Raw genomic sequence first — 25,184 nt, forward strand, 5'->3', positions numbered from 1 at the left:
CATGCATATGCAGAAAAGCCAGGAAATGGTTGGTTTTATGAAAAAAAAACAAGCATCCAACTGTCTGTGGTCCTTTCCCTGCCTGTCCCCTGTGTGCACTGCCTCTGCTCCGAGCCCTCCCACAGGGTTTGGCACCGTGCAGCGCTGGCACCTCGCTCAGCCCCCCGGGTGCCCTGGCCTGGAGCTCTGTGTCCTGCCCCGTGCACACACAGCCCTGCCTGGCTGCCATCAGTCCCCTCCCCATGACCCACTTCAGGATGTGCCCAGCAGGACAGGCACTTATGCTATAACTTTGCCTCGGGGGTTTTTGCAAACCCCTCATCCCTGCTGGTGCTGATCCCAGCCATGACCAAAGAAGTTCCTCCCTCTCCTCTGCCCTCCTGCCCAGCCTGAAGCTTTTGTCTCAGCACTTGGTGAAATAGATGGTAACTGTCTCTTTACCTTTTATCTGTTTTCTTTCTTAATCTTCTTTCCTGTGCATTTTCTTTGGTGTGTTCCTATCCTCTGTGGTAACCTCAGAGCTGAGTGGGTGACAGGCTGTGATGGATGGATTCAGTCTGTGTGCAGTGGAGAAGAGGACAATTCTTTGTGAGATAAGGTGCCTTCAGGACACTATTAAATAAAAGCAAAGAATAGATTTGAAAGGTTAAGTTGTGGGTCTTCTAAGCTTTAGATATGCATTGAAACAAAGTCTTGCTTGGAATATGACAAGAAGCTTTTTCCTTGCTTGTGAATAGTCTTTATGCATGAGTCATTCTATTGATATCAGTCACCAAGGACTCTGTAGTCTTGGGCTATATATCCATACATGATCTTCCCTTTTTCTTTCCATTTTTCCATCACTCAATAATCTGCAGTACCTAACTGTCTGTACAGAGTTTCTGGAAAAGCCTTATGGTGCTTTGCTCCTTCAGAGTGCTTAAAAATACGGAAAAATATTTTTCAGTATTGATTTTTATGAATACTTTAAAAATATTTAAACATTTTATAAATATAATAATTTTCTCTCTGTTGTTTTATGTTTCTCAAAGTTAAAATAATAGCAAGAGTAATAGTAATAATTGTAGGGAAATCAGGAACAATAATGGCTGCAAAAACTTCTAGCTCCTGAAGGTAGCTTTCAGGTGATCCCAGAATAAGCTGTTTTGGCAACCCTTGTGAAATTCTCAGTAGTTTAGCAAAGTTTATTTCCTCTCTTCTCTGACAGTTCTCTGTCCTTCTGTCAAATTTTCTGCTCTGAACTCCAAGCAGAGTGCCATAATGGGAAGGGCTCAAAAAGAGGTGAGAAATCAAAGGCAGATCACTTTTCCCCCTTCCATCACTCCACCACCTTGGAAATTGTTGAAGATTTGGTTTATGGAGAGTAAATACATTTAATTTGTCCTTAGAAATCTACTCCACATCAGTTCTTCTTTTTCATGGTTGAAGAAGGTGGTGTGGTCACAATAACCCCAGCTGATGGGAAGGACACAAATATTTTCTGTGGAGTTAAATCCAAGCCAGATGCATCCTGAGATCCTCCCATCTGTTCCCCATCTCAGTACATCTTTCTGAAGATGCTGAGATCTGTGTTCCTTTGTCCCTGAGATGTATTTTTGTTCATTCTGAAAAGATGTGATGGTCCAGATCTTTGGACCAATAGATTTCTATTAATAGAAAATGGTCCATTTTCTATTAATAAATAAGAGTGAAGGAAACAGAAGTAGTTTCCATTTGAGAGTGTGTTTATTAAAGAAGTAAATGCAGTTAAATGAAAACTTAAGATATTTTGTAAGATGTCTTGTAAGGTATTTTTAAGCAAAGTCTTTACACAGCTTGCACAGGCTTGTCAGGTGGCAAAATGGTGCCTGGTCCAAGGAAGGATATGTTAGACCTGGGATTAAAGTTCATGAGCTGAAGATTTGGGTATTTCCACTGCCAGTGCTCTTTGTTTTGTGCCTCTTTTCCTTCTCCTTTCCCTGCCTCCACCCAGTCTCAAAGGACAGGGGCAGGCAATGTTTCTCCTGCCCTCCAGACACATGCCTGGGGTTGCTGGGCTGGGTGGAAGGAGGGGAGCCCCACCTGCAGAGGTTTGGCAGCCCATGGGCTCAGCTGGGCTGCCTGGCAGGGCCAGGAGCTGCTGGTGTGCAGGTGGCACTGCTTCATGCAGAGCTTTTCCAAGGGCAGCACGAAGGAGCCTTTTGGGTAGGCAGTGATGCAGAGTCCTGTAGAATAATTACAGATGTACAGTTAACTCTAATTAACACGTTTTATTGCCAGACTTCCCATAAGCCTCACAAATGTCTCTGAAGGTTTATTGCTGCTTTAATGACTTTGTTTTACCATGGAGATATGAGTGAGAGTGGATGAATTTACCAAAGACAAAGCTTGAATAAGGCTTAGGGATGAAGTGGGAGCTCAACAGCTTTTGGCTTCCAGTATTTATTAGGCCTGTGAGCCTCTGTTTGCACATGCATGTATTTCATGACTAGGGGGGTACTGCAGACAGCCCAGGTAACCACATATGGCAGCTGAGCAAGTGGGGGATCCTCATGGCAAGGTTCATGGTTATTAATTTAAACGTAATTTTGTTTTATTTATGAACTAGAAAGGCCCCAACAAGACTCCAGTGGCTGCGATTTGCTTAACAAGTCTCATCACCATGGCTTTTGTCTTCATTGGGCAAGTGAATGTTCTTGCTCCCATAGTCACCATCAGCTTCATGCTGACATATATTGCTGTGGACTATTCTTATTTCTCAATATCCTTGAGCTACAACATTCAGCAGAAACCTGAAGAGACCCAGATGGGAACTGCTAGACCTGCTCATTCCCAGCCTTTAATTTTCAACAAGCCCTCCAGCCATGCAGCAGATGGGGTAATTCAAAGCAGATCAAATGGCACATTGCTGGAATTCAAAAAAGACATGGACCAGCTTTTTAAACCATTTTTTAGTGAGCCAAGTACTTGCAAAAGAGAAGGAGCTGAGAAATTAATCCAAAAGGGCAAACGAAAGAAGGCAAAGAAGGCAGCCAAGCAGACATTACGAGACAGCTTTCTCCTGGATCCCCATCACGATGCTCCCCTGGCTCAGGACGGCTGGGATGAGACCACGGAGCCCCGTGAGGGGCAGCAGGACGTGGCTGAGCAGGGCGGTCAGTGGGACACAGCTCTGGGCTCATCACCTGCAGCGGATGCCCAGCACACTCCCCCGAGGCTGGAGCAGAGGGAACAGCCCTGCAGTGAGGTGATGATGCTCCCTGGCCCAGGGGAAGAAGGTAAGGGCTGTAGGAGATGGACATCTCCATGTCCAGAGGAAATTGTTTATAACCTTGGTCCTCCCAGTGCTTTCCTGAAGGCAGGCATGAAACAAGCTTTATATGGGGCTGTCATTCAGTGATTCATGGCAATAATATCATTCATTCCAGGTGAGGGTAGAGTTCATTGCAATGCATCACAGGAGAAGTTCCAATGCAATTTCCCACAGAAGATTAATCACAGGAAAGCAGGCAGGACTAAATTTAGTGTTGGGTTGTTTACGATATACTCATAATTCTTCACAGGCATGCTGAATTGAATGCTGTGCATTAAAAAGGGTTTAGATGTATCTTGGGATTTACTTCATCCTGGTGTGGGGTAGGATGGTTGGAGCTGTGTGGCTCTAAAACTCAGGTGGTCCCCACAGCACAGGTGGAGTCTGCAACTCAACATCCATAGGTGGAGGTCTGAATTTGTTCTGTTGGTGATGTGGATATTTGATACAGCACGTGTGCGTGGAGTTTGTCATTCCCAGTGCTGTAGGGTTTCATCTGCATTAGTCAGTTAAGCTTCCTAAACCCCTCTGAGGGAGGAAAGTATTATTTTTCTTATTTCACAAATTGTGAAACTGAGGCAGAGATAGACAGATGCAGCCTTCAAATGGACTCAGTAGCAGAGCTGGCAACTTTTTGGTTTTTTCCTTGCACTTCTTTTCAGTTTTAGTTTTAGAGGTTTTGGTTTAACTCTATCATACCCAGCTGTCAGCTAGGACTTCTGCTTTTGTTCCTGGAATCTGGTAATTTAAAGTAGAGGGAAAAAAAAACCCATTATAGCTCCTTTCTATTTTTTTTTTTTAATTTTCTTTAGAATCATCTATAAAGCAACAAAATCCAGAACTGGGAATTCAGCAAATACCAGAAACCTTCTACTCCAGATTTTTCAGCCACTGGATTTCCTTTGCTGGTGTAAGTAATTTTGTGTTATTTTGAGCAGTGTTTTGTGATAGTAGAAAACAGAAGGATGTTCATCACATACTGCAGTGTAAGTACTCCAGTACCTTAAATAATAGTTTTTGGCTCTTGATTCCAGGTCACCTGAACTAAATACTCAAGGTACCATGCATCCAGCAGTTCAAATTCAGAGAAAGCCAATGGCATATTGAACTAAATAACAACAGGAAAAACCCCTAACAGACAAGCTCCAACCCAACTCAAAAGTACAAATTCAAAATCTGGAGTCTTAGGAGTTTAGAGATGCATGGATGCATAGGGGGAAAAAAATTGGTGTCCCTCTTTTCACTGTGTGCCAGTCTGCTTTTTCTTGCTGTGTAATGAACTGAGACACCATCTTCAAAGCTGTGTTGCTTTTATTAATGAGCCAGTTTCTGCAAGCTTGGGGTGGGGTTTCATTAATGCTGACTTCCTGATATCAGTAGCCTGGCTATGAAATTCCATCTTTTGAGGGAGGAAAGAAGAGCATTCCTACAGCATGTTACTTTAAATAACTTTCAAATAGCTTCTGCCTCAAGTTGCTGAAAAGTTTAAGACACTTAAAATTAATATTGGGAAGATGGATTATTGGGCAGATGACAGGGAAAGGGTCAGATATGCATAATGAATGAGCCATATGGCTTTGCTGCATGGATGAGGATTTCATAGCTGTGCATAAAATGTAACAAACCCACTCAAACAACCCAACAACCCAACAAAACCTGTTAGTTTAATTGTCAGATGGAGCTGGACACCTGCTTTTCAAATTCACCACTGCTGCTGCCAGCAGCCAGCTCCTGGTGAGGGGTCCCACTGGGCTGCAGCACCAGGGCTGGGCTGGGAATGGTGGCCCCTCTTTAGGATGGCATCTTTAGGAAGTTGTGTGCTGATGTCATCTCTGGGCTCATATCTATGGTGGTTCCCAAGTGCATGTCATGGCAGAGCCATCAGCTCTCTGCCTTTGCAGGGGAATTTGCTTATGGAGAGGATGGATGTGCTCATTAAAGCCAACTTGGTTTCCTGTCAATAAGTAGGCTTGGGAAGAGGTTGCAATAGAGCTGGGAGGGGATTGGCCATGCAGAATAAAATCACAAGAGCAAAACTTGGATGTGTTTATTCATCCTGACTCCTCTTCCCTCTGCCATCTCTCTTTGAGCTTCACTGATTGTGTCAGATGGGACCATTTTAGCCCTTTCTTTGTGTGCTTCCCCTTGCTGTTCCAAACACCTTCCATGGAGATGCTACCTCTGCACCTGTTTGTATGCAGCTTGAGCCAAACTTGCTCCTGAGCTGGTGAGCCTCTGGGTAGGTCTCTTGGAGAAGCAGAGACCCACGCTGTCCCTGGAGTCAGGGTAGCTCATGGAGCTGCCTCCATGCTGCTGAAGGTGACCCTGCAAACCTGTGCTCTCCCTCCTTTTAAGTGAGACCAAACAAGGCTCCCTGTACCATGGAAACCTGAGCTTTGACTGTCCACATGGTCTTACCTCCCAGACTCTGGGGTAACCCCAAACCATATCTTTCCAACAGGCAATAGTGTCCCTCATCATAATGTTTGTCATTCAGTGGATCTACACCCTTGTCAGCCTGGGAGCAGCAGTTATTCTGTATTTCTACATTGGCCAAGTCAGCCCAGGACTCCCTCTCGGTGAGTTTTTTTTTCTCTGTATTATTAAACCTGCTTAAAAATTAATTAAGCTTTAATTTAACTTAATTAGGAATTGAGACTCTTGTATTTAATACATGGGTGACACAGTGAACGATGACAATTTGTTTCATTGCTGTTTAAATACATTTTCTCTCTGAGTTTTTAATTTTCTGTTAGATTCTATTTGTGTGATAGTTTGAACATGGTGCTTGTTGCTTTATTATATTGTTCTTTAAACAGCAAAACCAGATACTAAGATTTAATAGGGATGGCAGTTTGTAAATGTATTCCAGCAATGAGAAAAATCTGCCATAAATAAGTTTTTTTACACCTAATCTAAACCCACCTTAGAGAAGTTTAAGGAAAATGGGAATTATGATGAGTATCTCATCAAATCTCAGCATTCATAATGGTGGAACAAGAGAACCTTTTGATTCCACAGCTAAACACGTTGAATATGTTGGGAACATAATCTGGGAAAATACTTTAAGGCAGAGGGCATTAGAAAGATCTGTGCACGTGATCGGCTTAAACAGGTTCAAAATTAAACAGTGAAGCACATTCAGCAAGCAGTTCATGAGAGCCCACAGCTCCTTGGCAAGGCCAGTGGGGGTTTGCAGTGCTCTGTGTCTCTGAAGGGACATGGTGTGGGCATCCTCGCCTGCTCATGAGTCCGTCCGTCCATCCATCCATCCATCCATCCATCCATCCATCCATCCATCTGTCCGTCCGTCCGTCCATCCGTCCATCCATCATCCATCCATCCATCCATCCATCCATCTTTTTCTCCACTTGATACACAGACTTCCTTTCTGTGTATCTGTAGGGCACAGTAAAAAAAAGCTGAGATTGTGGATAGTAGTTGCTAATTCGTATCTTTTGAAATATGTGTCAGTTTTAATCAAGATGTTTATAGCCCCCATATATCAAACAAAACACAAATAATGTTTTCAGGTGTTGGAGTATTTTTTGCCTTTGTTTACTCACTGTATTGTATCTCTGTAATCTGCATTTGAAATATTTATCAAAAATTACTTTAATAAGAATTTCTCTGTCAGTGTATAGAGGGTTTTGGAAGCTGATCTGAGAAATAGTAGCACGGTTAGACATTTTTTCTTGGTTTCTTTTGCACATGCATTCTCATGCATACAGTAAAACAATGCATGGCATTGAAAATGTTAGAAGTGAATGCTCAAAAGTCAGCCTGATTTTTACTTGGCTGTGAGGGAATGTTATTTTGTGGTCACAAGGCCCTGATGGTCTGGAGTTTGTTCTTCAAAGGATCAAACAACCCTTCTGTTTGGAAAGGCCGGGAGACACTGGCCTGAGAGAAGCTCTGGATTAGGGGTTAGTGAAGACCTTGGGAGCAGAAATGTCCTGTGGTTGACACACCCCTTCTCTCTCTTCCTCCCCAGCAGCCTAAGCCAAATCCAGCAATTCCTTCCTGACAGGGCTTGGTTCTCCCTGTCCCTCACCATAAACTTCTCCTGCTGCTTTTGCTTCCAGTTCTGGCACTCCCCTGCCCCTGCAGGAACCCAGTGCAGGAAACTACTGAGAAATCAGAAAAGAAACCAGTGTTGGTGTGATAAGCTAAGCCAGCTCTCTATGGGGTCAGACAAGAGGAATTGAACGGTGAGACCACAGCCACCCTGGCTGAGGTTGGCTGAATGGCTCCTCCTGTCTCCCCATATCTGCAGTGGGGATTTTTGCAGTCCAGGGGGGGAAAGGTGTTGCAAGACACCATTGTGGTGGTGTCTGTGCTTTGCTCAGGCTTTACTGGGGTTTAACAAGCTGTCAGGCTGGGAACACATATCTGCTCTCCATAGGAAATTTGGGTTCATACCTGGGTAGTTGTTTAAAAGCCACAGCATGTAGGAAGACTGCAGGAATGTTCTCACTATCACAAAACCCTTGGGTACTGCAGGCTAATAACAAGAATGCTGATTTGAGATTTTATGCAAAAATTCAGTGGTGTAATGCTATTATGAGAGAATTAGCAGCATACTGACTTCTTGTGCCTTTTCTCCATAGGAGCAGCAGCAAATTTCAGTTTCTTTGGCTGGATTAAGTCAGTTTTGATCACTTCATGCAGGTTGGTACCAGTCACTTGGCAGTGACCAACCCATTGCTCGTTGTTCCCATGACCCACTAATGAGCATAGAGAGGGCTGGAAGAATTGACTTGCTTATTACCTTAAGCAGTCTTTCTGCCCCTTCTTGCATACTCAGAGTTATTCTTCTCTAATTGTAAAAAGGGCTGTTTGGTCCTGTTAGCCACATTCTTTTTGTGCCTTCTAAGAAAAATGCTTTCAGGTTAACTCTCTGCTTCCAAAGGGTGCTGAGAAGGTGCTGAGAAGGATTTTGCTTCTTCTGGAATCCCCCTGCCTTGCTTGCACAACAGAGAGAGCATGGCTGGTAATGGATAGCAAACAAGGGGTGATGCAGGCACCTCTGCTTCTGTGTTTGCAGGAGAAAGCCAACTCCCAGGGAGCAGATTGTGGTGACACCATCCCTTGCAAGAGTTGGCATGGAGACCCGGCAGCTCACCGAGGAGAACGCAGACTTCGCCTCGCGGGACCGCTATCACCAGTCCTCGCTCATCAGCAGAGAGCAATTTGGGAGCCAGTTCCAGTGAAGGACACACACACACAGCAGCAAAAATCAATCCATTACTTCAAAAGCATTTAGAAGTGCTAATGGCTGTCACGGGTGCCTTTTGAAATACTTGAATATACGCACAAAGGATGTGAATTGCTATTTATGTATTTGAGGCTTGTTTGTTTATGCAAACTACAACATCACTGGGCTTCAAACCTTAGTCAAACTGAGGGGAAAAAATGGAAATTAAAGGGCCAGTCCAGGGAAGTGATGAGTTCCTGAAGACAGTATAACCCTTTTAAGGAATTCAATTATAAGCCCTATTGAGTTCTAAAAATGGTTGCTGCTCTAAAAGCTTACAACATCCCATTTCAGATGTCCTCTGGGTGGCTGGGGACACTCTGCCTGGGAGCAGTGACATTGGCAGCAGGAGCTGGTACCCCACTCCCAGCTGTGTCACGGATGGATGCGACCTTCCAGGTCAATTCACTTCTTCTCTAGGCATGAATTTCCCTGCTTGTAATACAGTAATTTTCTACCTCAGCATTTCAATTACCAAGGTCTTAGAAAGTATTTTAAGACATTAGACAATAGGCCAGAATCAGTGGCAAGTACGAGAAGATTATGAAGTATATTCACAACTGAAATCACACATTTAAATGCAGGATAATGACCTCTTCTGTAAAACTGTGAAATTATGTCTTAGAAGCTGTTCATAGTTATTTCCCACATCCTTTCTGATGTGGGAGCTGAGACCTGATGAAATAGCTGGGCCCACTTAGAGCATCTCCTGGCTGAAGGGACAGATGGCTCAGAATTGCTTTAGCAAAATAAGTTTACTCCCAGCACTACGCATCAGTTCTGACATTATGAGGAGGGGAAATCACTGCCTTCCACTTTGTTTCATCTCTGATAATTTCAGACTTTTGATTATTTATTTCTCCCTCTATGCAATAAAAGCCTGAGACACCAGGAACTCGTCTCCATCCATTCTGTGGGCACACTCAATGCCTTTGAGCACCATTCCACTTGCCAGTGCCCTGCTGTTACTGGGTGGGGTGGGTCCCATCCCATGGCCTGGCCAGCTGCAGCTTTGTATCTTCCTTACAGAGGGAGGCACAGGAGGCTTTCTGCTGACATGGAGAAAAGAGCCACCTTGGTGCACTGCAGAAAGTGTATTCATTTTTCAAGCTTGCAGGTCTTTGACTAAGTGCTTTTAACCTTAATTATCTCAATAGAGGTGAGAGGAAAGTTGTGTTTGTGTGACCTGCTCTGACCTACCTCAAATCAGTCACTCAGTGTTGGAAACACCTTTCCAGGATTCCTTCCTGCCTGCCTCTTGCTGTTCATTTCCAAAGAATCTGAATCTGCTGTGTGGATTTTGGGCCCATGTTGAAGCTTCTCCTGGAGCCAGTGGCTCCAGAGACCCCTCCCTGTGCTCATAGTATCCTCAACCTACGCAGATACCCTTGTTGTGCAAACTTCAAACACTCCTTGGTGCTGCCCCACAGCTGGCCAGCTGCTTGGTGCTGTGTTACAGTTTCATACCTGACCATAATGCCATTACTGTAAAATCTTGTATTTCACAAAGTCTGCTCACATTCGTGGTCCCTTTCCTCCCAAGTCAAGATTGCTCAGCCCCACATTTCTCTGCAACTTGAACAAAAGAAAACCCCAGAGCATGGCATGAAGGGATTAATAGGCATAAATTCCTAGGTAGCTTCTTTAATTTAATTCCCTTCTTGTAAGTAAGGGAATTAAATTAAAGAAAATAAGACATGAGTTAGGAGATCCAGAGAGGAAGGGTGGGGAAGGTCCTTGGCTGTGTATCTCACTCACTGAGGAGCTGCACTGGTTGAAACCAGATAATTTGGTGGAGAATATTTGCCTCTTTAACACTGTGGCCCCAAAACCGGGATGTGATGGGCCCTTGGTCTAGCAATACTGGGAGGAGGTGCCACAGCTTTGCTTTCAGCTAGGTGTGCAGCAGTGTCCCCTTCTCCTGCCACCACTGTCCAGCAGCCCTTTGCACCTGAGCATCCTCTGGAAACATTCTAGTTGTGTTTGTGTGCTGGTCAAGCCTTTGCTGGCTGCCAGAGAAAGGCACCATGCTGTGCCACGCTGGGGCCTGGGGAGGGGACATCTGGAGGGCTCTGGGCTGCAGGGATGGGGTGTGCCTTGGTGTGTCTGGAGAGAGGCAGCGGTGCTGGCATCAGTGCTGGATGCCTCTTGCCCTTGAGCCCTGGCAGTGGAGGGAATGCTCTGCAGAGCAGAACCCCACTGTTCCAGGGTGTTCTGGTCTTTGGGCTCCATGAGCTGCTGCTGGAGAAACTCTGCCACCTCCTTCACTGCCATTCCCACCAGCACAGCAGGAGGCAGCTCCTTCCATCACCTGGGAAGCACAGGCACCTGCTCCTTCCCTTGTAGCTGCAGGGAGAAATGCATGGCACAATCCTTGCTCCGTTTCAGGTTAAGAGTGCAACAGCCTTCCTGGGTAATGCTTGGAAAGGGACATGCAGATCTTCCCTGGAGCATTAGCTCTGGTGTAGCTAATGGTAAGGGTGGCAAGAAGCCTTGTTTTAGCACCAGGGAGTCTGGTAGCATTGGAGACCCCATGAGACACTACAGGAACACAGGGCTTTGCACATCAAGGAAACTTTTCCACCAGGAAAGAAAGCAAGCAAGCAGTTGTACAGCTAAATATGGTGTCACTTCAAAAATGATTGTAACTTTGGTAGCACGCTAAAAAATTGGGTGGGCAGGAATTTATCACCTTCACATTTAGTGGAAGGGAAGAAATGTGGGTGGGGACTGCTCCTGTGAGTGGTAATGTGCTGCTTTCATCCCCTGAGAGCCCAGCAGAGCCTCCACATGCTGGGATTTCATGAAGCTTCAGGTTCCCTGAAGGTGAGTTTGGGACCCAGCTCTGAGCAGATGCCTCATATATCAAGGCTGCAATTTGGCTAATGTAATTAGGAAAAGGCCTTACTGTTTTTTAAGCCATGTGAGCTTTTTTTATAATCTACAATTATTTTCCTTTTGGTTTGAAATGTGATATTTTTAGTTATTATTATTATTACTATAATTCCAGAAATGGAAATGTTCTGCAATGGGTCAAGGTGTGAAAACATTTGTTTTTGAGAGAGATGGGGATAATGGCACACGGCTTGGTTCTTTTTGAAGGCTCCAGCTGTAAACTGGTGGCTCTACTTTTGATGTTTTCCTTTGCAGAGCATACAAGAACAGAAGGTGGGTGGGGATAAATATTTTATTACTTGCCTGGAAGCTCATGCTGCATTTATGATTCCTTAGCATTAAGTGGGTCCAGAAATTGGAATTTTATGCCTCAAAGAACTTCCAGCACAAACAGTCAAGACTAAGAATGGGCAGAAGAAAAGTGAAGTTTTGTTGTGATATTGGCATTAAGAGACAAGTTTCTTTTGTATAAATTGGTATAAATTGTCATCCACCTGAATCTGTGGATCTGTGTCCCATTAGGAGTCTGCACAGGGAGAATCAAGCTTATTAAATCCATATCTTAGCTCAAACTTGTCTTTTTTATTCACTCTCCTCTTGGCTCCTCTTGACCAGCCTTGAGTTTCCTTCAGTGGTTATTGCTGTGTATGGTGGCCAAAATATCGCACACCTGCCATGGTGACATGGCATAGATAGTTGTGACCACAGCGTTGAAGCAGCAAAGAAGGGTGACAATATGAAATGATGCTTGTGTGCATGGCTGAATTAAGGCACAGGGGACTTTCTGTGCCTTGTGAGGTTGGTTGCTCTCAGCTATATGGCTCTGATTTAGACTCAGACAGGCAGAGTCTCTTAAACAGCATCATACTTACACCTGCAAGGTCAGAAGAGGTTTGCTGAAGCATAAGAGCCAGCCTAGGATTAACATTTAGGTTAGAGGGGAATGGAAGGTATTTGAATTATTGCCCTTGCATGGTGAATTTTAGAGAAGGTAATTACAGGAATAAAAGATAAGAGATTTTGTAGAAAACCTATAAATTTATTAGCTCTGTATGAAAGTGGAATGTAACACACTTGTTATATTCTGCAGTGGTGTCTTGCTGCAACCCAGATTTGGCACAGCATCCCTTAAACCTGAGACAAGGTGAGACCTCAGTGGTAACAGCCTTAAAAGCTACAGATGAGAGGCTCTAGCAGCAAACTGCAGGCTAAAAATAAATCACTTTAAAGCCCATACAGCACAGGAGGGGCTCCTTGCCTCTCTGCCTTCTGCTCTTTGTGGCTTTTCACATGATTTTTTTACTCGTATCCCCCAATACCTAGGATTTGCCCTCCTTATGCAAGAGCAAATAGAACCATGGGTGCTCCCAGAAACTTAGAAGAGCACAGTAACTTTATTGCATCCAAGTGTCCCTTCTAAATTTCACTGGGGGCTTCTTTCCAGATTTAAGGGCACTGCTCTGAAGTGTTTAGCTCAGCTCCAGAAATTCTGGGTGTGCTCCAAACCAGAGCTGGCTGAAAAAGGTCCTGAAATAAATAAATAAGAAATTTAGAATTTGCTTCTTCTCAGATTTGGATGGTTGATTTATTTTTTCACCCAGAAAATATGGGATTTTTTTTTTTCCAGTGACAGGATTCAAAATGCAACATCATTTCACGTTGTGCATTTTTCTGTGAGGGATGAAGAGGGATCACAAGACCCATATCCTGACCTCCAAATGTCAAATATCTGGAACAAGCTGCTTCCAATGGAGGTACAAGGCAAGCAGTTTTTGTTAAATCAATAAAATACCACCACCCCCAAAATTTCAAGAATAATGGTCACGTATTAAGTGCCTTTTGGACGATTGGTATCTGTTAATGGATGGCTTGTGGCATCAAGAGGAGATGTGAAGGTAATTAATTACTCAGGAACTATTTGTCTGCTTTGGAAACTCAGGGCTTTTAATAATAAATTCCAGGAGGAGAAAATATTCACTTTGTACCTTAATTCATCATCAGCTTAAAACTTGTCTGAGGTTTATGAGCCTGATCCAAGTTTTGGAGAGATCTGGGATGAGTTTCAAGGGAGCTGCAGGAGTTTCATGACATGGGCTGTGCCGTGGAAGGCTCCCATGGAACCAGAGGGAAGGGACTGGTCACTGTAATCCTCACAAGGTGCTACAGAGATGCCTCTTCTGCAGAGACTCTCGTGGCTTTTTGGGATTTCAGACCAAAACAATGTAGAAACCAGCACATTTTGTCACATGTCTCTAGCCCTCAATCTGGAAAATGGGAATGAAGGTGAAATCAAAACACACTCTGTTTTTCCTCCCCCAAAACAGGGTGATGGGCAGGTTTCAATTAATCAATATCAATAATGTTTCATATATAGCTTTGTTTGATGTTGATGAGGTTGTTTGTTTGTTTTTGACTCCTTTGCTGTGTGTGGAATGTGCTGCTTGCTTTCAGATGAAGTGCTAAACGTGTTCTGTACATAATTTGGGGAGGCGTTTGAGGTCACAGCCTCTTTCAGGAGGATGCTGTGGCATTACTCGACATCAGGCTTTGCTGGGCCCATCTGGCTCCTCAGCCACAATTTCATGCATTTAAATCTCCTATTACAAGGAGGGTATGGAGCAGCCCTCAGCCTGGAGCTGCCCTGGAAGCAGCAGCAGCAGGATGCAGCAGCGGGGCGTGTGGCTGTGCTCTGGGGATAAACAACTGCAGCACCACATGGGGAAAAGCCAAGTGCTGGTGGCCTTCACTGAGAGCTTGTGCTTCACCTTCATCCTGCTGCAGTTCTTCCTTTTCCCATCACTGAAGCTTCTTTCCCAGCCCCCAAGGAGGGTGTCAAACTCATCACATGGGTGGCAGGGTTGATATCCCCTCCACACTGCCATCCGCAGCTCCAATGGGTAAAAGAGTAGTTTTTGAATAAAAACCAACAAAGTGAGGTTTTTCCTCTGTTGTTTCTGCGTGGCTATTGAAACTGGAACTCAAAAATATCAGTCATAAATTGACTTCTTATATTCCTTACGAAACCCTGAAGGTAGGAATAAAAGATAAGATGGCAGGAAAACACAGTAGCTTTACATTTACAGGCACTAAACCTTGACAAATCAGACACCTGTGGGGGAAGGGACTTCATTTGGGAAGTCTGAAACTGCCTGAATATTGGTGTTTCCAGGTGCTTGTAAATAATGTGCTGCTCATGAAGCCATGATGGAGAGAGGAGTGAGATTATTTTCCGATGGTGAGTACTGGTTTAGGCCCACGGGTTCACACCTGTGGGGCCTTTGCTGGGGCTGGTGAAGGCAGCTCACCACTGCCATGGTCTTCAGAGGCTGCAGTGGCATTCCTGTCCCACCTGTGCTGAGCTCTGCCAGGATGTGGCTCATCCAAGGGCAGCAGGGGCCCTGTGGCCAGTGTTTCCTGCTGCTGGCTCTGCACTCAGGCACACGGTCCTCATGGTCACCCCTGCCATGGCCACAAGTGCCCTGTCTGGTTCAGAAATGCAGCAGGTCAGGCAGGTTTAATGGCAGCTTTTGGGAGGACATCAGCTACCCCCTTCCCCCATGCCCAGAGGGGGTTAATTCAGCCTTCCCTAGCTAGTGGCACTGCAGGGTGGCCATGCTATGGGGGCACCATGGGGGAATGGGGAGATGGAGCCATTCGATACCGACATGGGCTGCTCTGCAGAAGTGTTTGTTTTGCATTTGCCTGTGTCTGCTATGGCTCTCCATGGGCCTGTTGAGTGAAACAGTAGGAAGAATTTATTGAGACCCTTTTGGAAAAGCATTTGATACTGTGCTTCCTGCTTGTTGGATTTACAGCTTGGAAGGATGCAGTAAGAGTGCTGCTGTGTGGCTTAGATGTTAGAGAAATCTCTTGGAGAAGGCAGAGAAAAGGGTGTGAGCTCTGGACTTGGTATTAGGGCCCTCAGGCATGAGAGAGGGTGGATGAGAGAGCATCCATTTCATGTCAGGGTGAAGTTTGGCTTTCATTTGCCCCTGCAGCCCTGAGGATGCATCCTTGAGAGGATCAGAGAGGTTTCTGTGGTCCTGCTGCTTTATCTGTATTGCAAAGTTAAAAGTGTCAGATTTGCTGGTTGGCAAGTGTTTCTTTCTAGGGACTAACAAAACTTTCTAAAGAATCATATTTATTACTTAAGTATCTTAGGAAGTGATAGCATGGAGTCCTGTATTTCATGTATAAAGATATCCCCAAGTGTTTGAGCTGCTGCATTGCACTACCTGTGCCATCTCCCAAAATACATTACAGCTCTTCCCCTGAGCTTTAGCTGTGTATTGGTCTCTCTGTCTAATGGAGACAGAAGCTTTGTTTTGCACAACTATTCCATACAAAATGTGTAAATACCTGGACACAGAATGAAGAAGCCTAAAAATGTCCTGTGTAGATCAGGTACCTTGGTGCTGCCTGTGGCATCTGGGTCACTCCGTTTGCCAGGACTGGGGTGCTTGCTTGCATGACTAAAGCATAATCATGATTGGTTTGTGCTTCATGTCCAAAACTGACCAGACTTGGTTTGTTCCTTGGATTTAGGCAAATTTGAAGCAAGAAGATGGCAAAAGCTGTACGGAGTAGACTAGAGCATAGATTGATAGAGGGATGCCTCAAAGGTGGCCTTCCCAGGGCTTTTAATCTATGATTATTCAAGTACCAGAATGAGGATTTCTAAGAGTCGTGTGGGAAAAACATTGGCACGTGAGAGAAAAGCCCAGGAGCAGAGGAGAGCGAGTTCTGTCGGGGTAAAGCCAAGGCCATTAGCGTGCTGGTGTGGGCTCATCAGTGCCACCTCTTGGGTGGAAAGCGGCTTCCAGGAGAGTTTGTGTAAGTCAGCCACCGACTTCTGCTTTTGGGGAAGAGCAAACCTGGGGGCTGCGGGCCGGACCCCGGCTTGTTGGAGGCTGCAGCCGTCCGGACGTGGTGAGTTGTCACCAGTCACCCTCCCCTTCGGAAGGTCGGGTTCTGCTTGGCTTGTGGAAATCGAGTCTGATTCTGAAGCAGCTCGAGGGAAAAGTACAGAGGCCAGGAGCGACTCGAGGGGAGAGGCTGGCCGGGACGGGTTTGTGTTCCCCGCAGAGGCAGAGCTCAGGGGACCGAAAGCCGCGCATCGGGATGCCGGCAGCGCCGGCAAAGCCCAACCCACTGCTCTGCGGCGTGCTCTCTCCCAGAGCTAGGAGCATGAAATTATGGAGGGGAATTTCAGAACAATGAAGGGAAATCCTTTGCCTCCCGTACAGCCCGGCCTGGGAAATTCACCACTGCCAGAAACTGTACCCTCAAACGCCGCTGCTGGCGTTTGAAAGGGAGTCAGCTTTATAACCAAGAGAACAGCTGAAGTTACTTGTCAAGGACTCGATTCCGATGGAATTGAAGCTGGGGGCTGTGCAGGGGGAGGGGGTGACCCAGCCGTGCGCTGCCCGCGTTAAGCCGCGGAACCGAACCGGGACTCTCCGCCAGCGCCGCGGCCGCGGCAGCGGGGTCGTGCTGCCCGGCGCGCCTGGGAGGCGCGGCAGGAAAAATAAAGTAGAAGTAAAAAGAAGCGTTATTATTACTATTATTATTACTACTACTAACTCTCCTACTGATGCCGCAGCCAGCCGGGCGAGGGAGCGGGCGGCCCGACGGCTGCGCGGGGCGGGAGGGGGCGGCCGCTGGGGGCCGGGCCGGGCCGGGGTGGGGGGGGCCGTGGGGAGCCGGGCCATGCCGAGCCGAGCCGAGCCGCGGCTGGGTGATGTCAGGCTCGAGGAGGAGCCTCCGCCGCCTGCCCTTTTACTTTCGGGCGCCGGCACTTGGCCGCAGGCTGCCGCCGCTGCTGGCCGGGCCCCCCCCTCACCCCCTGCGCTATGGGCACCCCGCACTTCTAAGGCGCCGCCCCGAGGGGGGGGGGCACGGGGAATTCATTAAAAATCGCTATTTACGTGGTTATTCATTGCCCCGCTCCGGGTATGTGAACAACCACCCCCCTGCCCCCCCCGCCTCCCCTTCCATCCACCCCCAGCGCCATGCCGGCAGCCTGCACCCTGCTGCTGCTGCTGGGCTTGGGGCTGGTCCCGGTCCCACCGGCCGGGTCGCTGCCCCTCGCTTCCCCGCGGCGTGTTCCTCCGCCTCCCCCTCCTCCGCCTCCGTCCCGAAGCCGTCTCGGCCGCCCTTCCTCGCTTCCCGCCGCGGGACACGCCGGCAGCCCGGGTGAGTGCCCCGGGATGGGGATGGGGATGGGGATGGGGATGGGGATGGGCATGGGACGGGATTTCGTCCCGGCGCGGCGGAGAGTGCGGGGTCTGCATCGTGCGGGTCTCCCGTGGCGTGGGACCCCGCGCTCTCCCCACAGCATCGCGACTGTGGCTGCTGAGCATCCCGACATCACCCAGAGCTGGTTCAGCTGAGAAGTGTAACACTCCCCTCTCCCCCAGCCCCTTTCCCTTTTTAACCTTGCCCAGCGCATCGTCCTACAGACAACTGCTTCGGTGGGCGAAGGTTTGGGATGGGAATGGTGGGTGGGAAGGTGTAAACACGTTGTAGCTGTGTGGACTGACTGGAAGGTGAGCAGTGGAAAGTTCACCGAGGAACTTGAGAAAGGTTTTGGGGGGCACCAGGAGTACAGTCCACATGTGTCTCCCCATCCAGGTGGGAAACTGGGTGCTCCTGTAGGTGGTCTTCAGGGTCTGGGTTGCCTCCTGCTTGTTTCCAGAAATGCTCTCATCTCACCTTAGGTACTGACCCCTATCAGGTGTGGGGACAGATGCTATCAGCTCTCTATAAATACCCTCTTTTTCTATGTCGCCTACAGAGTGTCAGTCACGTATAAAGTCAAATTTTTCCTTGCATGCCACATCTACAGTGCTATTATCAAAAGCAATGCCTAGTTTCATGCTTTACGGATTGTGCTGAATTTGGTTTCAGCACAGGATAAGCCTTATTTTTCCCAGAACAAGCAGGGATGTTTCAAGTGTCATTCAGTATACTGGCTCACTTACCAAAGAAGGCACATAGCTCTAAGGATGACTAATGCTCAATGAGTTTGGAAAGCACTGAGTGTCTGCAGGTGGTATAAGGAATCCAATATGTCAAATTAATCCTGCGTAGGTTTTAAGTGGGTTTTAGGATTCATTGCCTGCCTGAGCTGGACTGTCAAATTTTCTCTTTTAATTTCTGATGTGGAGAAAATATTGTGCTTTGGAACTTGAGGTTTAGTTGCGTGGAGTGGAGCTGTAAAATTTCAGGAAATGTGACAAAACTACATTATTTTAGTTTTCTTCACAAACCCAAGGCATGCCTTTGTAGGATGCAGCCACACTAGACCAATGTATACTAAGGATATCAGCTGGAATGTATCCTGAAGTGGATTAGAAAGCTCCTAACTAGCAATGCTTGTGAGAGCAGCTTTGTGACTAGGATACTGCATGGAAATGAAGGAGATTTGGGTCTGTTCCCAGCTCAGCTACTTCTTTGTGCCACTCCAAGTATCAGTTTGCCCTCCAAACTGGGAGAGAATAATGCTGTCTTACCTGCTACCATCCTTGTGAAGATAAAATCTGCAACTTGCCAGCAAACTGCTCACCTATTATTTGATGGAAGCTGTGCAAATTCCTCAGTGGACAGAAAAAAATATTTAATTTCATCTCAACTTTCATTCTGGCATCTTTTCCTGTGACCTTGATGACTCCTGAGAGTCAGTAGAGGAATGCATTTCCTTTGTTAAGAATCTGAAAAGCTCGAACTATCTGTCCACATGTTGGAAAAGCCATTTGTCAGGCCACCGGTGCCTGGCTGGCTGGCTCAGCAGTGAAGGCTTTGCTCCGTGCAGCCAGTGCTCAGCAGCTACAGGTGCTTGTGAATTATGTCAGCCACAGCCAGAAGGAGCAGGGCATGCAGTGAAGGAGTGATAAATAGCCCAGCAGCAGCTCGCTCCCCAGCAAACGGCATCATGAATTACACGGGGTCCTGACAGCTGCGATTCACTCGCTGTTGGCTTCAGCTCCATGCCTGCCAGTCAAGGGAATTGCCTGGTGATACAGGAGCAGGCTGGGGAATCTCCTGAATCACCCTCAGGTTGAGTTGCAGACTCCTGAGAAATCTCAGAACTGCTCCTGCCCCTCAGAGACATCTTCCATCTTTGAAAACATTTCCTTGAAGTGGGGAGGATCATTTCTCTTGCAAACCCATCACCCTGGCACTACCAGGAAATGAAGATTACATCTCCTTTTGCAACAGTCTGAGGCTGGGTGGCAAAAGACCTTTCTCAGGCAGGGCTTAGTGAGCAGATGGTGAGGCAGTGGGTGTAGAAATGGGGCTTTTGAGTCTCTCACAAAGCATGGGGCAAGGGAGCAGGGCTGCCCTTGCAGCCTCACTGCCTTCCCAGCCGGCTTGTGCCTCAGCCTGCATCTGCCACCCTCCCTGCCAGACCCTCTGTGGGCTTGTCTGCTGAGAGATGAGGACAGATGGCTTTAGCCTGTGTTTGTAATACGGTCTGAACCTAAGGAGAGCAACAAAAAAAAAAAAAAAAAAAAAAAAAAAAAAAAAAAAAAAAAAAAAGGTGAAGTAGGAGGCAAGAAGGCTGGTGACAGTAAAGTTAAAGCATTATCAAATCGCTCCATGAAATATCTAAATATCTTCTGGCAGCTACTTCACATGGGCACTGAGGGAGCTGAAGGGCACTGTCTGCCACCAGCCTAGGTCAGGTCAGGGTTTGGTTACAAGCTCTGTCCTCCTGCAGGTCTTGGTATTTCAGGTTTCCTGTCTGTGAAATTGGAATAATTCCAGTGACACCACAGGGACAGCAGAGGTAACACTGAAACCCTGACAAAGTCACTATGACTGGGGTCTCCCTGTTCCTGCCGTGTCCCTTTTCCTGCTACTTCTACCCACACAGATGCCCTGCCACAGTGCCCAGCACAGCAAGGAACTGCTGGCAGCTGGCAATAGGCTTTTCCTGAGAAGCTGATCTGCTTTTCTGCCATCTGTGTCTGTCCTTCTGTCCCTGCTCCCTCTCTCCCATGGCAGGTGACACCTTTCTATGTGGCTTCCCTAGTGGAAGCCCTGGCAATGAGGTGTGAAATTGCCTGAGAAGGAGCCAGCTTTAGTCACAGCAGAGATTTAGGCTGGCTGCTGGGAGAAACTTTTTAAAACTCTTAGAAGGGGTATACAGTCTGTATTTATTTATGTATATTTTTAAATTTGTGTTTGAAACTTTCTGTGTGAGAAAGAAGCAAAGTTAGGAGTGAAGGACAAAGATGCTGAGGATGTTTGTTTGCACAAAGGTATGATATTGCCTCCAAACCTGCCTCACATTTTGCAGTATGTATTTTGTGGCTCCTGGAGGCAGAAGCCCAGCTCTCCCTGCAGCCACACCGATGCAGAGAGGTGTAAGGTGCTGCTCCCTAGCTTTGATGTAGTTTCAGGTGAGCGTGGGTGGTGCAGGAAGGATGCTTCCTCCCCCTGTGGTGCGGGGACAAGGAAGGATTGCCTCCCGTGCCTCTGTGTCACTATCGAGAGGCTGCAGGGCTTTCCTGTCTCGGGCATCTTTGCTGCTCCTCTGTGAGCTCTAAGTGGATTTGGTTGGTGGGCTGTGAACATGAACTCCCCCGGGTTGTATGGATTTACCTCTGCTCCTTTGTGTACATAATTTAAAGCAAACAAGAAAAGAAAAGGAAGAAAAGGCATTTCAGAAACGGAGAAAGATTGGAGATCAGCTTTCCTGCCTGTTCCCCATCTCAAGCCCTGGAAGGTAGCAGGGTCCGTCCACTGAGCAGCTGGGTTCACATCAATTTGTGGAAGCACTTTATGTGACGTTGAAGTGCTAAATGAGTAGTCTGAGAGATAACTGTGTGACCTGGCTGGCAGGGAGCACACAGTGGTGAGTATTGACTGACACAGCCGTGTGCAGTGACTGCGTGTGCAGAGATGTGAGCAGGCAAGGGGAGAGCTGCCTGTTACTGGGCTCCCCACAAAGTCTGATTTCCCAGTTCCAAAGCACCAGTGCCAGCCTGTGCCCATTCAGCAGGTGTTGGCAGCATGTTCTTCGCCACTTTGGAGGGATAATTTAACTTCCTTCATGTTTTTCTTGTGGCTGGGGGGACGAGGGAGATGGGCCACGTTTGCAGGGGCTAGTGCCAGCCTTGCTGGTGCATCATGGATGCATTCCTTAGCAAATATTCTTATCAGAATCAGAAGTTGCAGATACTGATCTGTTTAGAGGAGTGTGTAGTTTCTGGGACAACTTGTTTTCTTCATCTGCTCTTACAGATACCACTTTTTGGGCTGCGAGTCAGAAACTCTCCATGACTGAACTCTCAAGCTGTTGTTTGTGCTCCATCCTCCCTCCATTCTCCCCATCCTGCTCATCTGCAGGGAGCATGTCAGAGCTGCTGAGACTGACTCCATTGCCATCATATGCTTCAGAGGTGGCAGAGAATTTTGCTCATTTAACAGAGGGGTTATGATGCCAGGTTAGAAAGGCTGTTATTTTTGGTGGTCATAGTGAAAATGAATGGATGCTGCTGTTCACCTAAAATGCAAAACATGAAACTTTGTAGCATCAGTCTGGTTGTGTTAGTTTTAATGAAGCATTCATCCATGCTAACAAAACAACCCCGACAGAATACAGAACTATTTCAAATAACAAGCTAATCAAGCCAATACAACCTGTCAGTACAGCGATAGTGGTTCAGTGCTGTGATGCAGAGATTAAAGCACCACCAACATCCACAGCACTTCTGGAGCTGCTGCCAGAGGAACCTCCTGGCTGGCGCTGTGGGTTCCCCATCCATGGGAGCTGTGTGTCATTTCCAAAAACGAGGATAGCTACAGAGTGGCAAGGTTCAGCTGTGGCTGAGCCTGCTGACTTTTTGCAGCACAAAAATACTGTCTTTCTGCCTCTCTCTGTGCCATTCCAGCCACCTGAGGTGCTCCAGGCAGGGCTGCAACTGCTGAAATACCCCCAGAGAAATAGTCTGGAGCTGGACAGATTGTAGATAGTCAGTGCAAAGCATGTGGATTCTGGCTTTCCTTCCTCACGTAGTTTCAGAAGGGTTTCTCTGGTATGGAGGGGTGAGGAGTCTGAGGGTCAGGATATTTCTAGGCAGACAAATAGCACTGCTGAAACCTGGGCTGATCCTCTCGGATGTGCACAGAGCTCCCCTGGAAAAAGGCAGGGCCAGATCCTGGCACCTGCTGTGGTATCTCTCTGCTGTTGAAATGGTGCAAAGCAGCAGTTTGACCAGCTGGAGTGTCAGAAAGTGCTCCGAGAGAATCAAAGGTTGGTAGTTTGGAATATTCCCTTGAAAATGCTCAATACAAAATCCATAGTCTGTAGCATGTGAGCAAGCTTGTCACGAGGCCTGAATACCCCAACCACAGGTCCAATTATTTACATTCAGTTGAAGATGTAGGTCATACAATAGGTTTTTTCTCTTTCCTGAATGGCTTAACACAGAAGGCAGAATCCAATTTTCAGTGGCAGCAGACCTGATTACAAATTCAAATTTTTATTTCTTTGAGCAGTTTTTGCAACATTTGCATTGTAATTTGCTGTTTCTGTAAATATGAGATGTTCATTTGCTGGGATATTCATCCAGAGGAGATGCAAGAGGGCTACAAGCACAGGCGTGGTGAAAGAATGAAGTCTGTGGGTTCCTCTCAGGAGGAAATGGTTTTGTCACATCTGGCACCTCTTCTCTCCCACCATTTTCTGCATACATGCAGCTGACGTGTGTGCACCCATCACCATATATTTTTAAATGCCCAGCTGTTATATATATAACATCCTGCTGCTTCAGCAAGGGGCACAGTTCATGCAGAGTCTGCGTTCATCCTTTCAGGCTGAAATCATTCACATCTGAGGACAAGGAGAGAATTTTCCCACCCAAAAGGGAAATGATGTTGCATTACTGAGCAACCAGCCCAAGTAATAATATAATCTTAGAAAAATGCAGTTCCCTTGAGTAAAGGAAGCTCTGTAAACTTCAGCTCCTCCAAGCTGTTAGTGTGGCTGTTGCCTGTGCTGTACTAACACTGCTGTCAGACCTGGTTTACTGAAGTGCTCTGCAGAGAACAGGGATAAAAGGGGATAGGAACCAGCTCCTATATGAGAATGTGAACCTCTTGTAGGATCTAAGTACTGTGGGGTATATAATGCAGATTTTAGGACCTTGGATTATATCCCTTATTTGGCGTTAATTTGTTTTTTGCCTCATCTGGGTGCTGGAGAGGGTGATGGCCACTCGTGGTCATGAAGTCTTGGAGAAGGGACAGGCAGAGCCAGGCTGAGCACAGGGATCAGCTGGAGGAAGGTAAAATAATGCAAGGTTTTCACTCACTAGGCTCAAAAGCCTGTGGTTTGTTCTCTTCTGCTTGCTAGGGGATGTGTGGCATTAGTGAGTGCTGTGCCTTATCTTGGGCTCTGTGGGTGCTGAGTGTGTGCAGGTCCCAGGGCCAGGGCCTGGACTGAGCCATGGGTACCCCCCTTTGTCTGGGTGCAGCAGCTCCCCAAGCTGGACAGTCACTGGAACCATCTCTTCTAAAGTGCTGGTCTTCACAAAACCTGTAGGAACCTGCTGTCTTGGAGGTCTCTGCCTTCCAGGCTAGTTTGTTTTAATGTATGAGAACAAACAAAACTGTTTCAGTAGCTTCATCCTTTCAGAAACCAGTATAAAATGCATGAGATATAAAAATATAATTTAAAAAGTGTCTGAAATGCATAAACAGGGTGTAATAACCTACAAACTCTTGCTGCTCCTGTGCTGCTTCCCCCATCCCTCTGTGGCTTTGGATGGAATTAGTTCCAGTTGACTGTCCTCTGTGCAGGCAGGGCTGTTGAGGAGGGTTATATCTGCTTTTGCATCTGCTGTGCCCTTGACTTGGAGTCGTTTGATAAATAGGTTTGCAGTTGGTTACTTAAGCATCTCCCAAGCTGCAGTCAGCATCTCAGCTGTGGGCGAGGGAGCACTGCTGCCAAAAGTCAGGATCTGTGTCAAGAGCCTCCTAAGATTTGGCTTTCTGTAAAACCCCAACTCCTGGAGTTGTCATTACAGGAGAATCACTTAGAGGGGTAGAAAAAGAGTGTCTGGCTGTTGAGGTGGTAGATAAAAAAGCCTGGAAACTATTAGCTGCAAAGCTAGGAGTCACAGAGGAAGCCCAGGTTGGGTTTATTTAAAAATACCTCTAGCTCAAAGCTGGTCTCCAGAAGCTTTTGTGTCCAGACAAAAGGGTTGTTTCAGACACCCCTGCTTTGCTAGGGGAAGAGAGGGAACACAGCAGGAATGCCGAGGGCAAACCCAGTTGTTCTCTGTCCAACTGTTTGAATACCTTGTGCAAGCACCTTGACCTTGGTGGGTTGACTCTCCACTGGGAAAAACAAGCTCCATCTGCCTTGTCACTCTTTGCAAGGCCATGAAGCTGGAAGGACTTTTAAAACAGCTTCTGCAGCATTCTGACTATGCTCTGGCTGAGGGTGATCGTATCACTTACACTGTCACCAAATACTGCAGGTCCTTCCTTTTTCCTTGCAGTGTGGACACCCCATCTTGGGCTTCCAATCTGGTGCTTGGAAAAAGTCCTCTGGAAGTTGCTGTGACCTTTGCAGTTCTTTTGCCAAGGCAAACATGGAGGCGTTTGAGGGACCTTTTACACAGTGGTTTGATGGTAGCAAGGCTCTTGCCACTGAAGTTTGGGAGAAAATAACCTACCCTTTTTAACTCTTGAGATGAACTCAGTGCGGAAGGAGTGAGGAAGAAT

The 25,184-nt window shown here is 46.8% G+C and overlaps 2 protein-coding genes across 5 annotated transcripts in view; both read left to right on the forward strand.

Moving 5' to 3' along the window:
• The window catches only part of SLC12A8 (solute carrier family 12 member 8), a 43,704-nt gene extending 34,260 nt beyond the window's left edge, over window positions 1–9,444 (forward strand). The window contains exons 9-13 of the mRNA XM_021526289.2: window positions 2,588–3,257; window positions 4,105–4,202; window positions 5,754–5,871; window positions 7,903–7,963; window positions 8,340–9,444. Of these exons, the coding sequence (XP_021381964.2) occupies window positions 2,588–3,257; window positions 4,105–4,202; window positions 5,754–5,871; window positions 7,903–7,963; window positions 8,340–8,505 (1,113 nt within the window). The 3' untranslated portion in view covers window positions 8,506–9,444. The remainder of the gene's footprint in view (window positions 1–2,587; window positions 3,258–4,104; window positions 4,203–5,753; window positions 5,872–7,902; window positions 7,964–8,339) is intronic.
• A 7,985-nt stretch (window positions 9,445–17,429) lies between these two features.
• HEG1 (heart development protein with EGF like domains 1) overlaps window positions 17,430–25,184 on the forward strand; it is a 51,056-nt gene continuing 43,301 nt past the window's right edge. For all 4 annotated transcript variants that reach the window (XM_021526041.3, XM_077784930.1, XM_077784929.1 and 1 more), the window contains exon 1: window positions 17,430–17,639. In XM_021526041.3, the coding sequence (XP_021381716.3) occupies window positions 17,456–17,639 (184 nt within the window). In that variant the 5' untranslated portion in view covers window positions 17,430–17,455. The remainder of the gene's footprint in view (window positions 17,640–25,184) is intronic.

This window comes from Lonchura striata, chromosome 8 (genome assembly GCF_046129695.1).
Source record: "Lonchura striata isolate bLonStr1 chromosome 8, bLonStr1.mat, whole genome shotgun sequence".
NCBI classification, from domain to species: domain Eukaryota; kingdom Metazoa; phylum Chordata; class Aves; order Passeriformes; family Estrildidae; genus Lonchura; species Lonchura striata.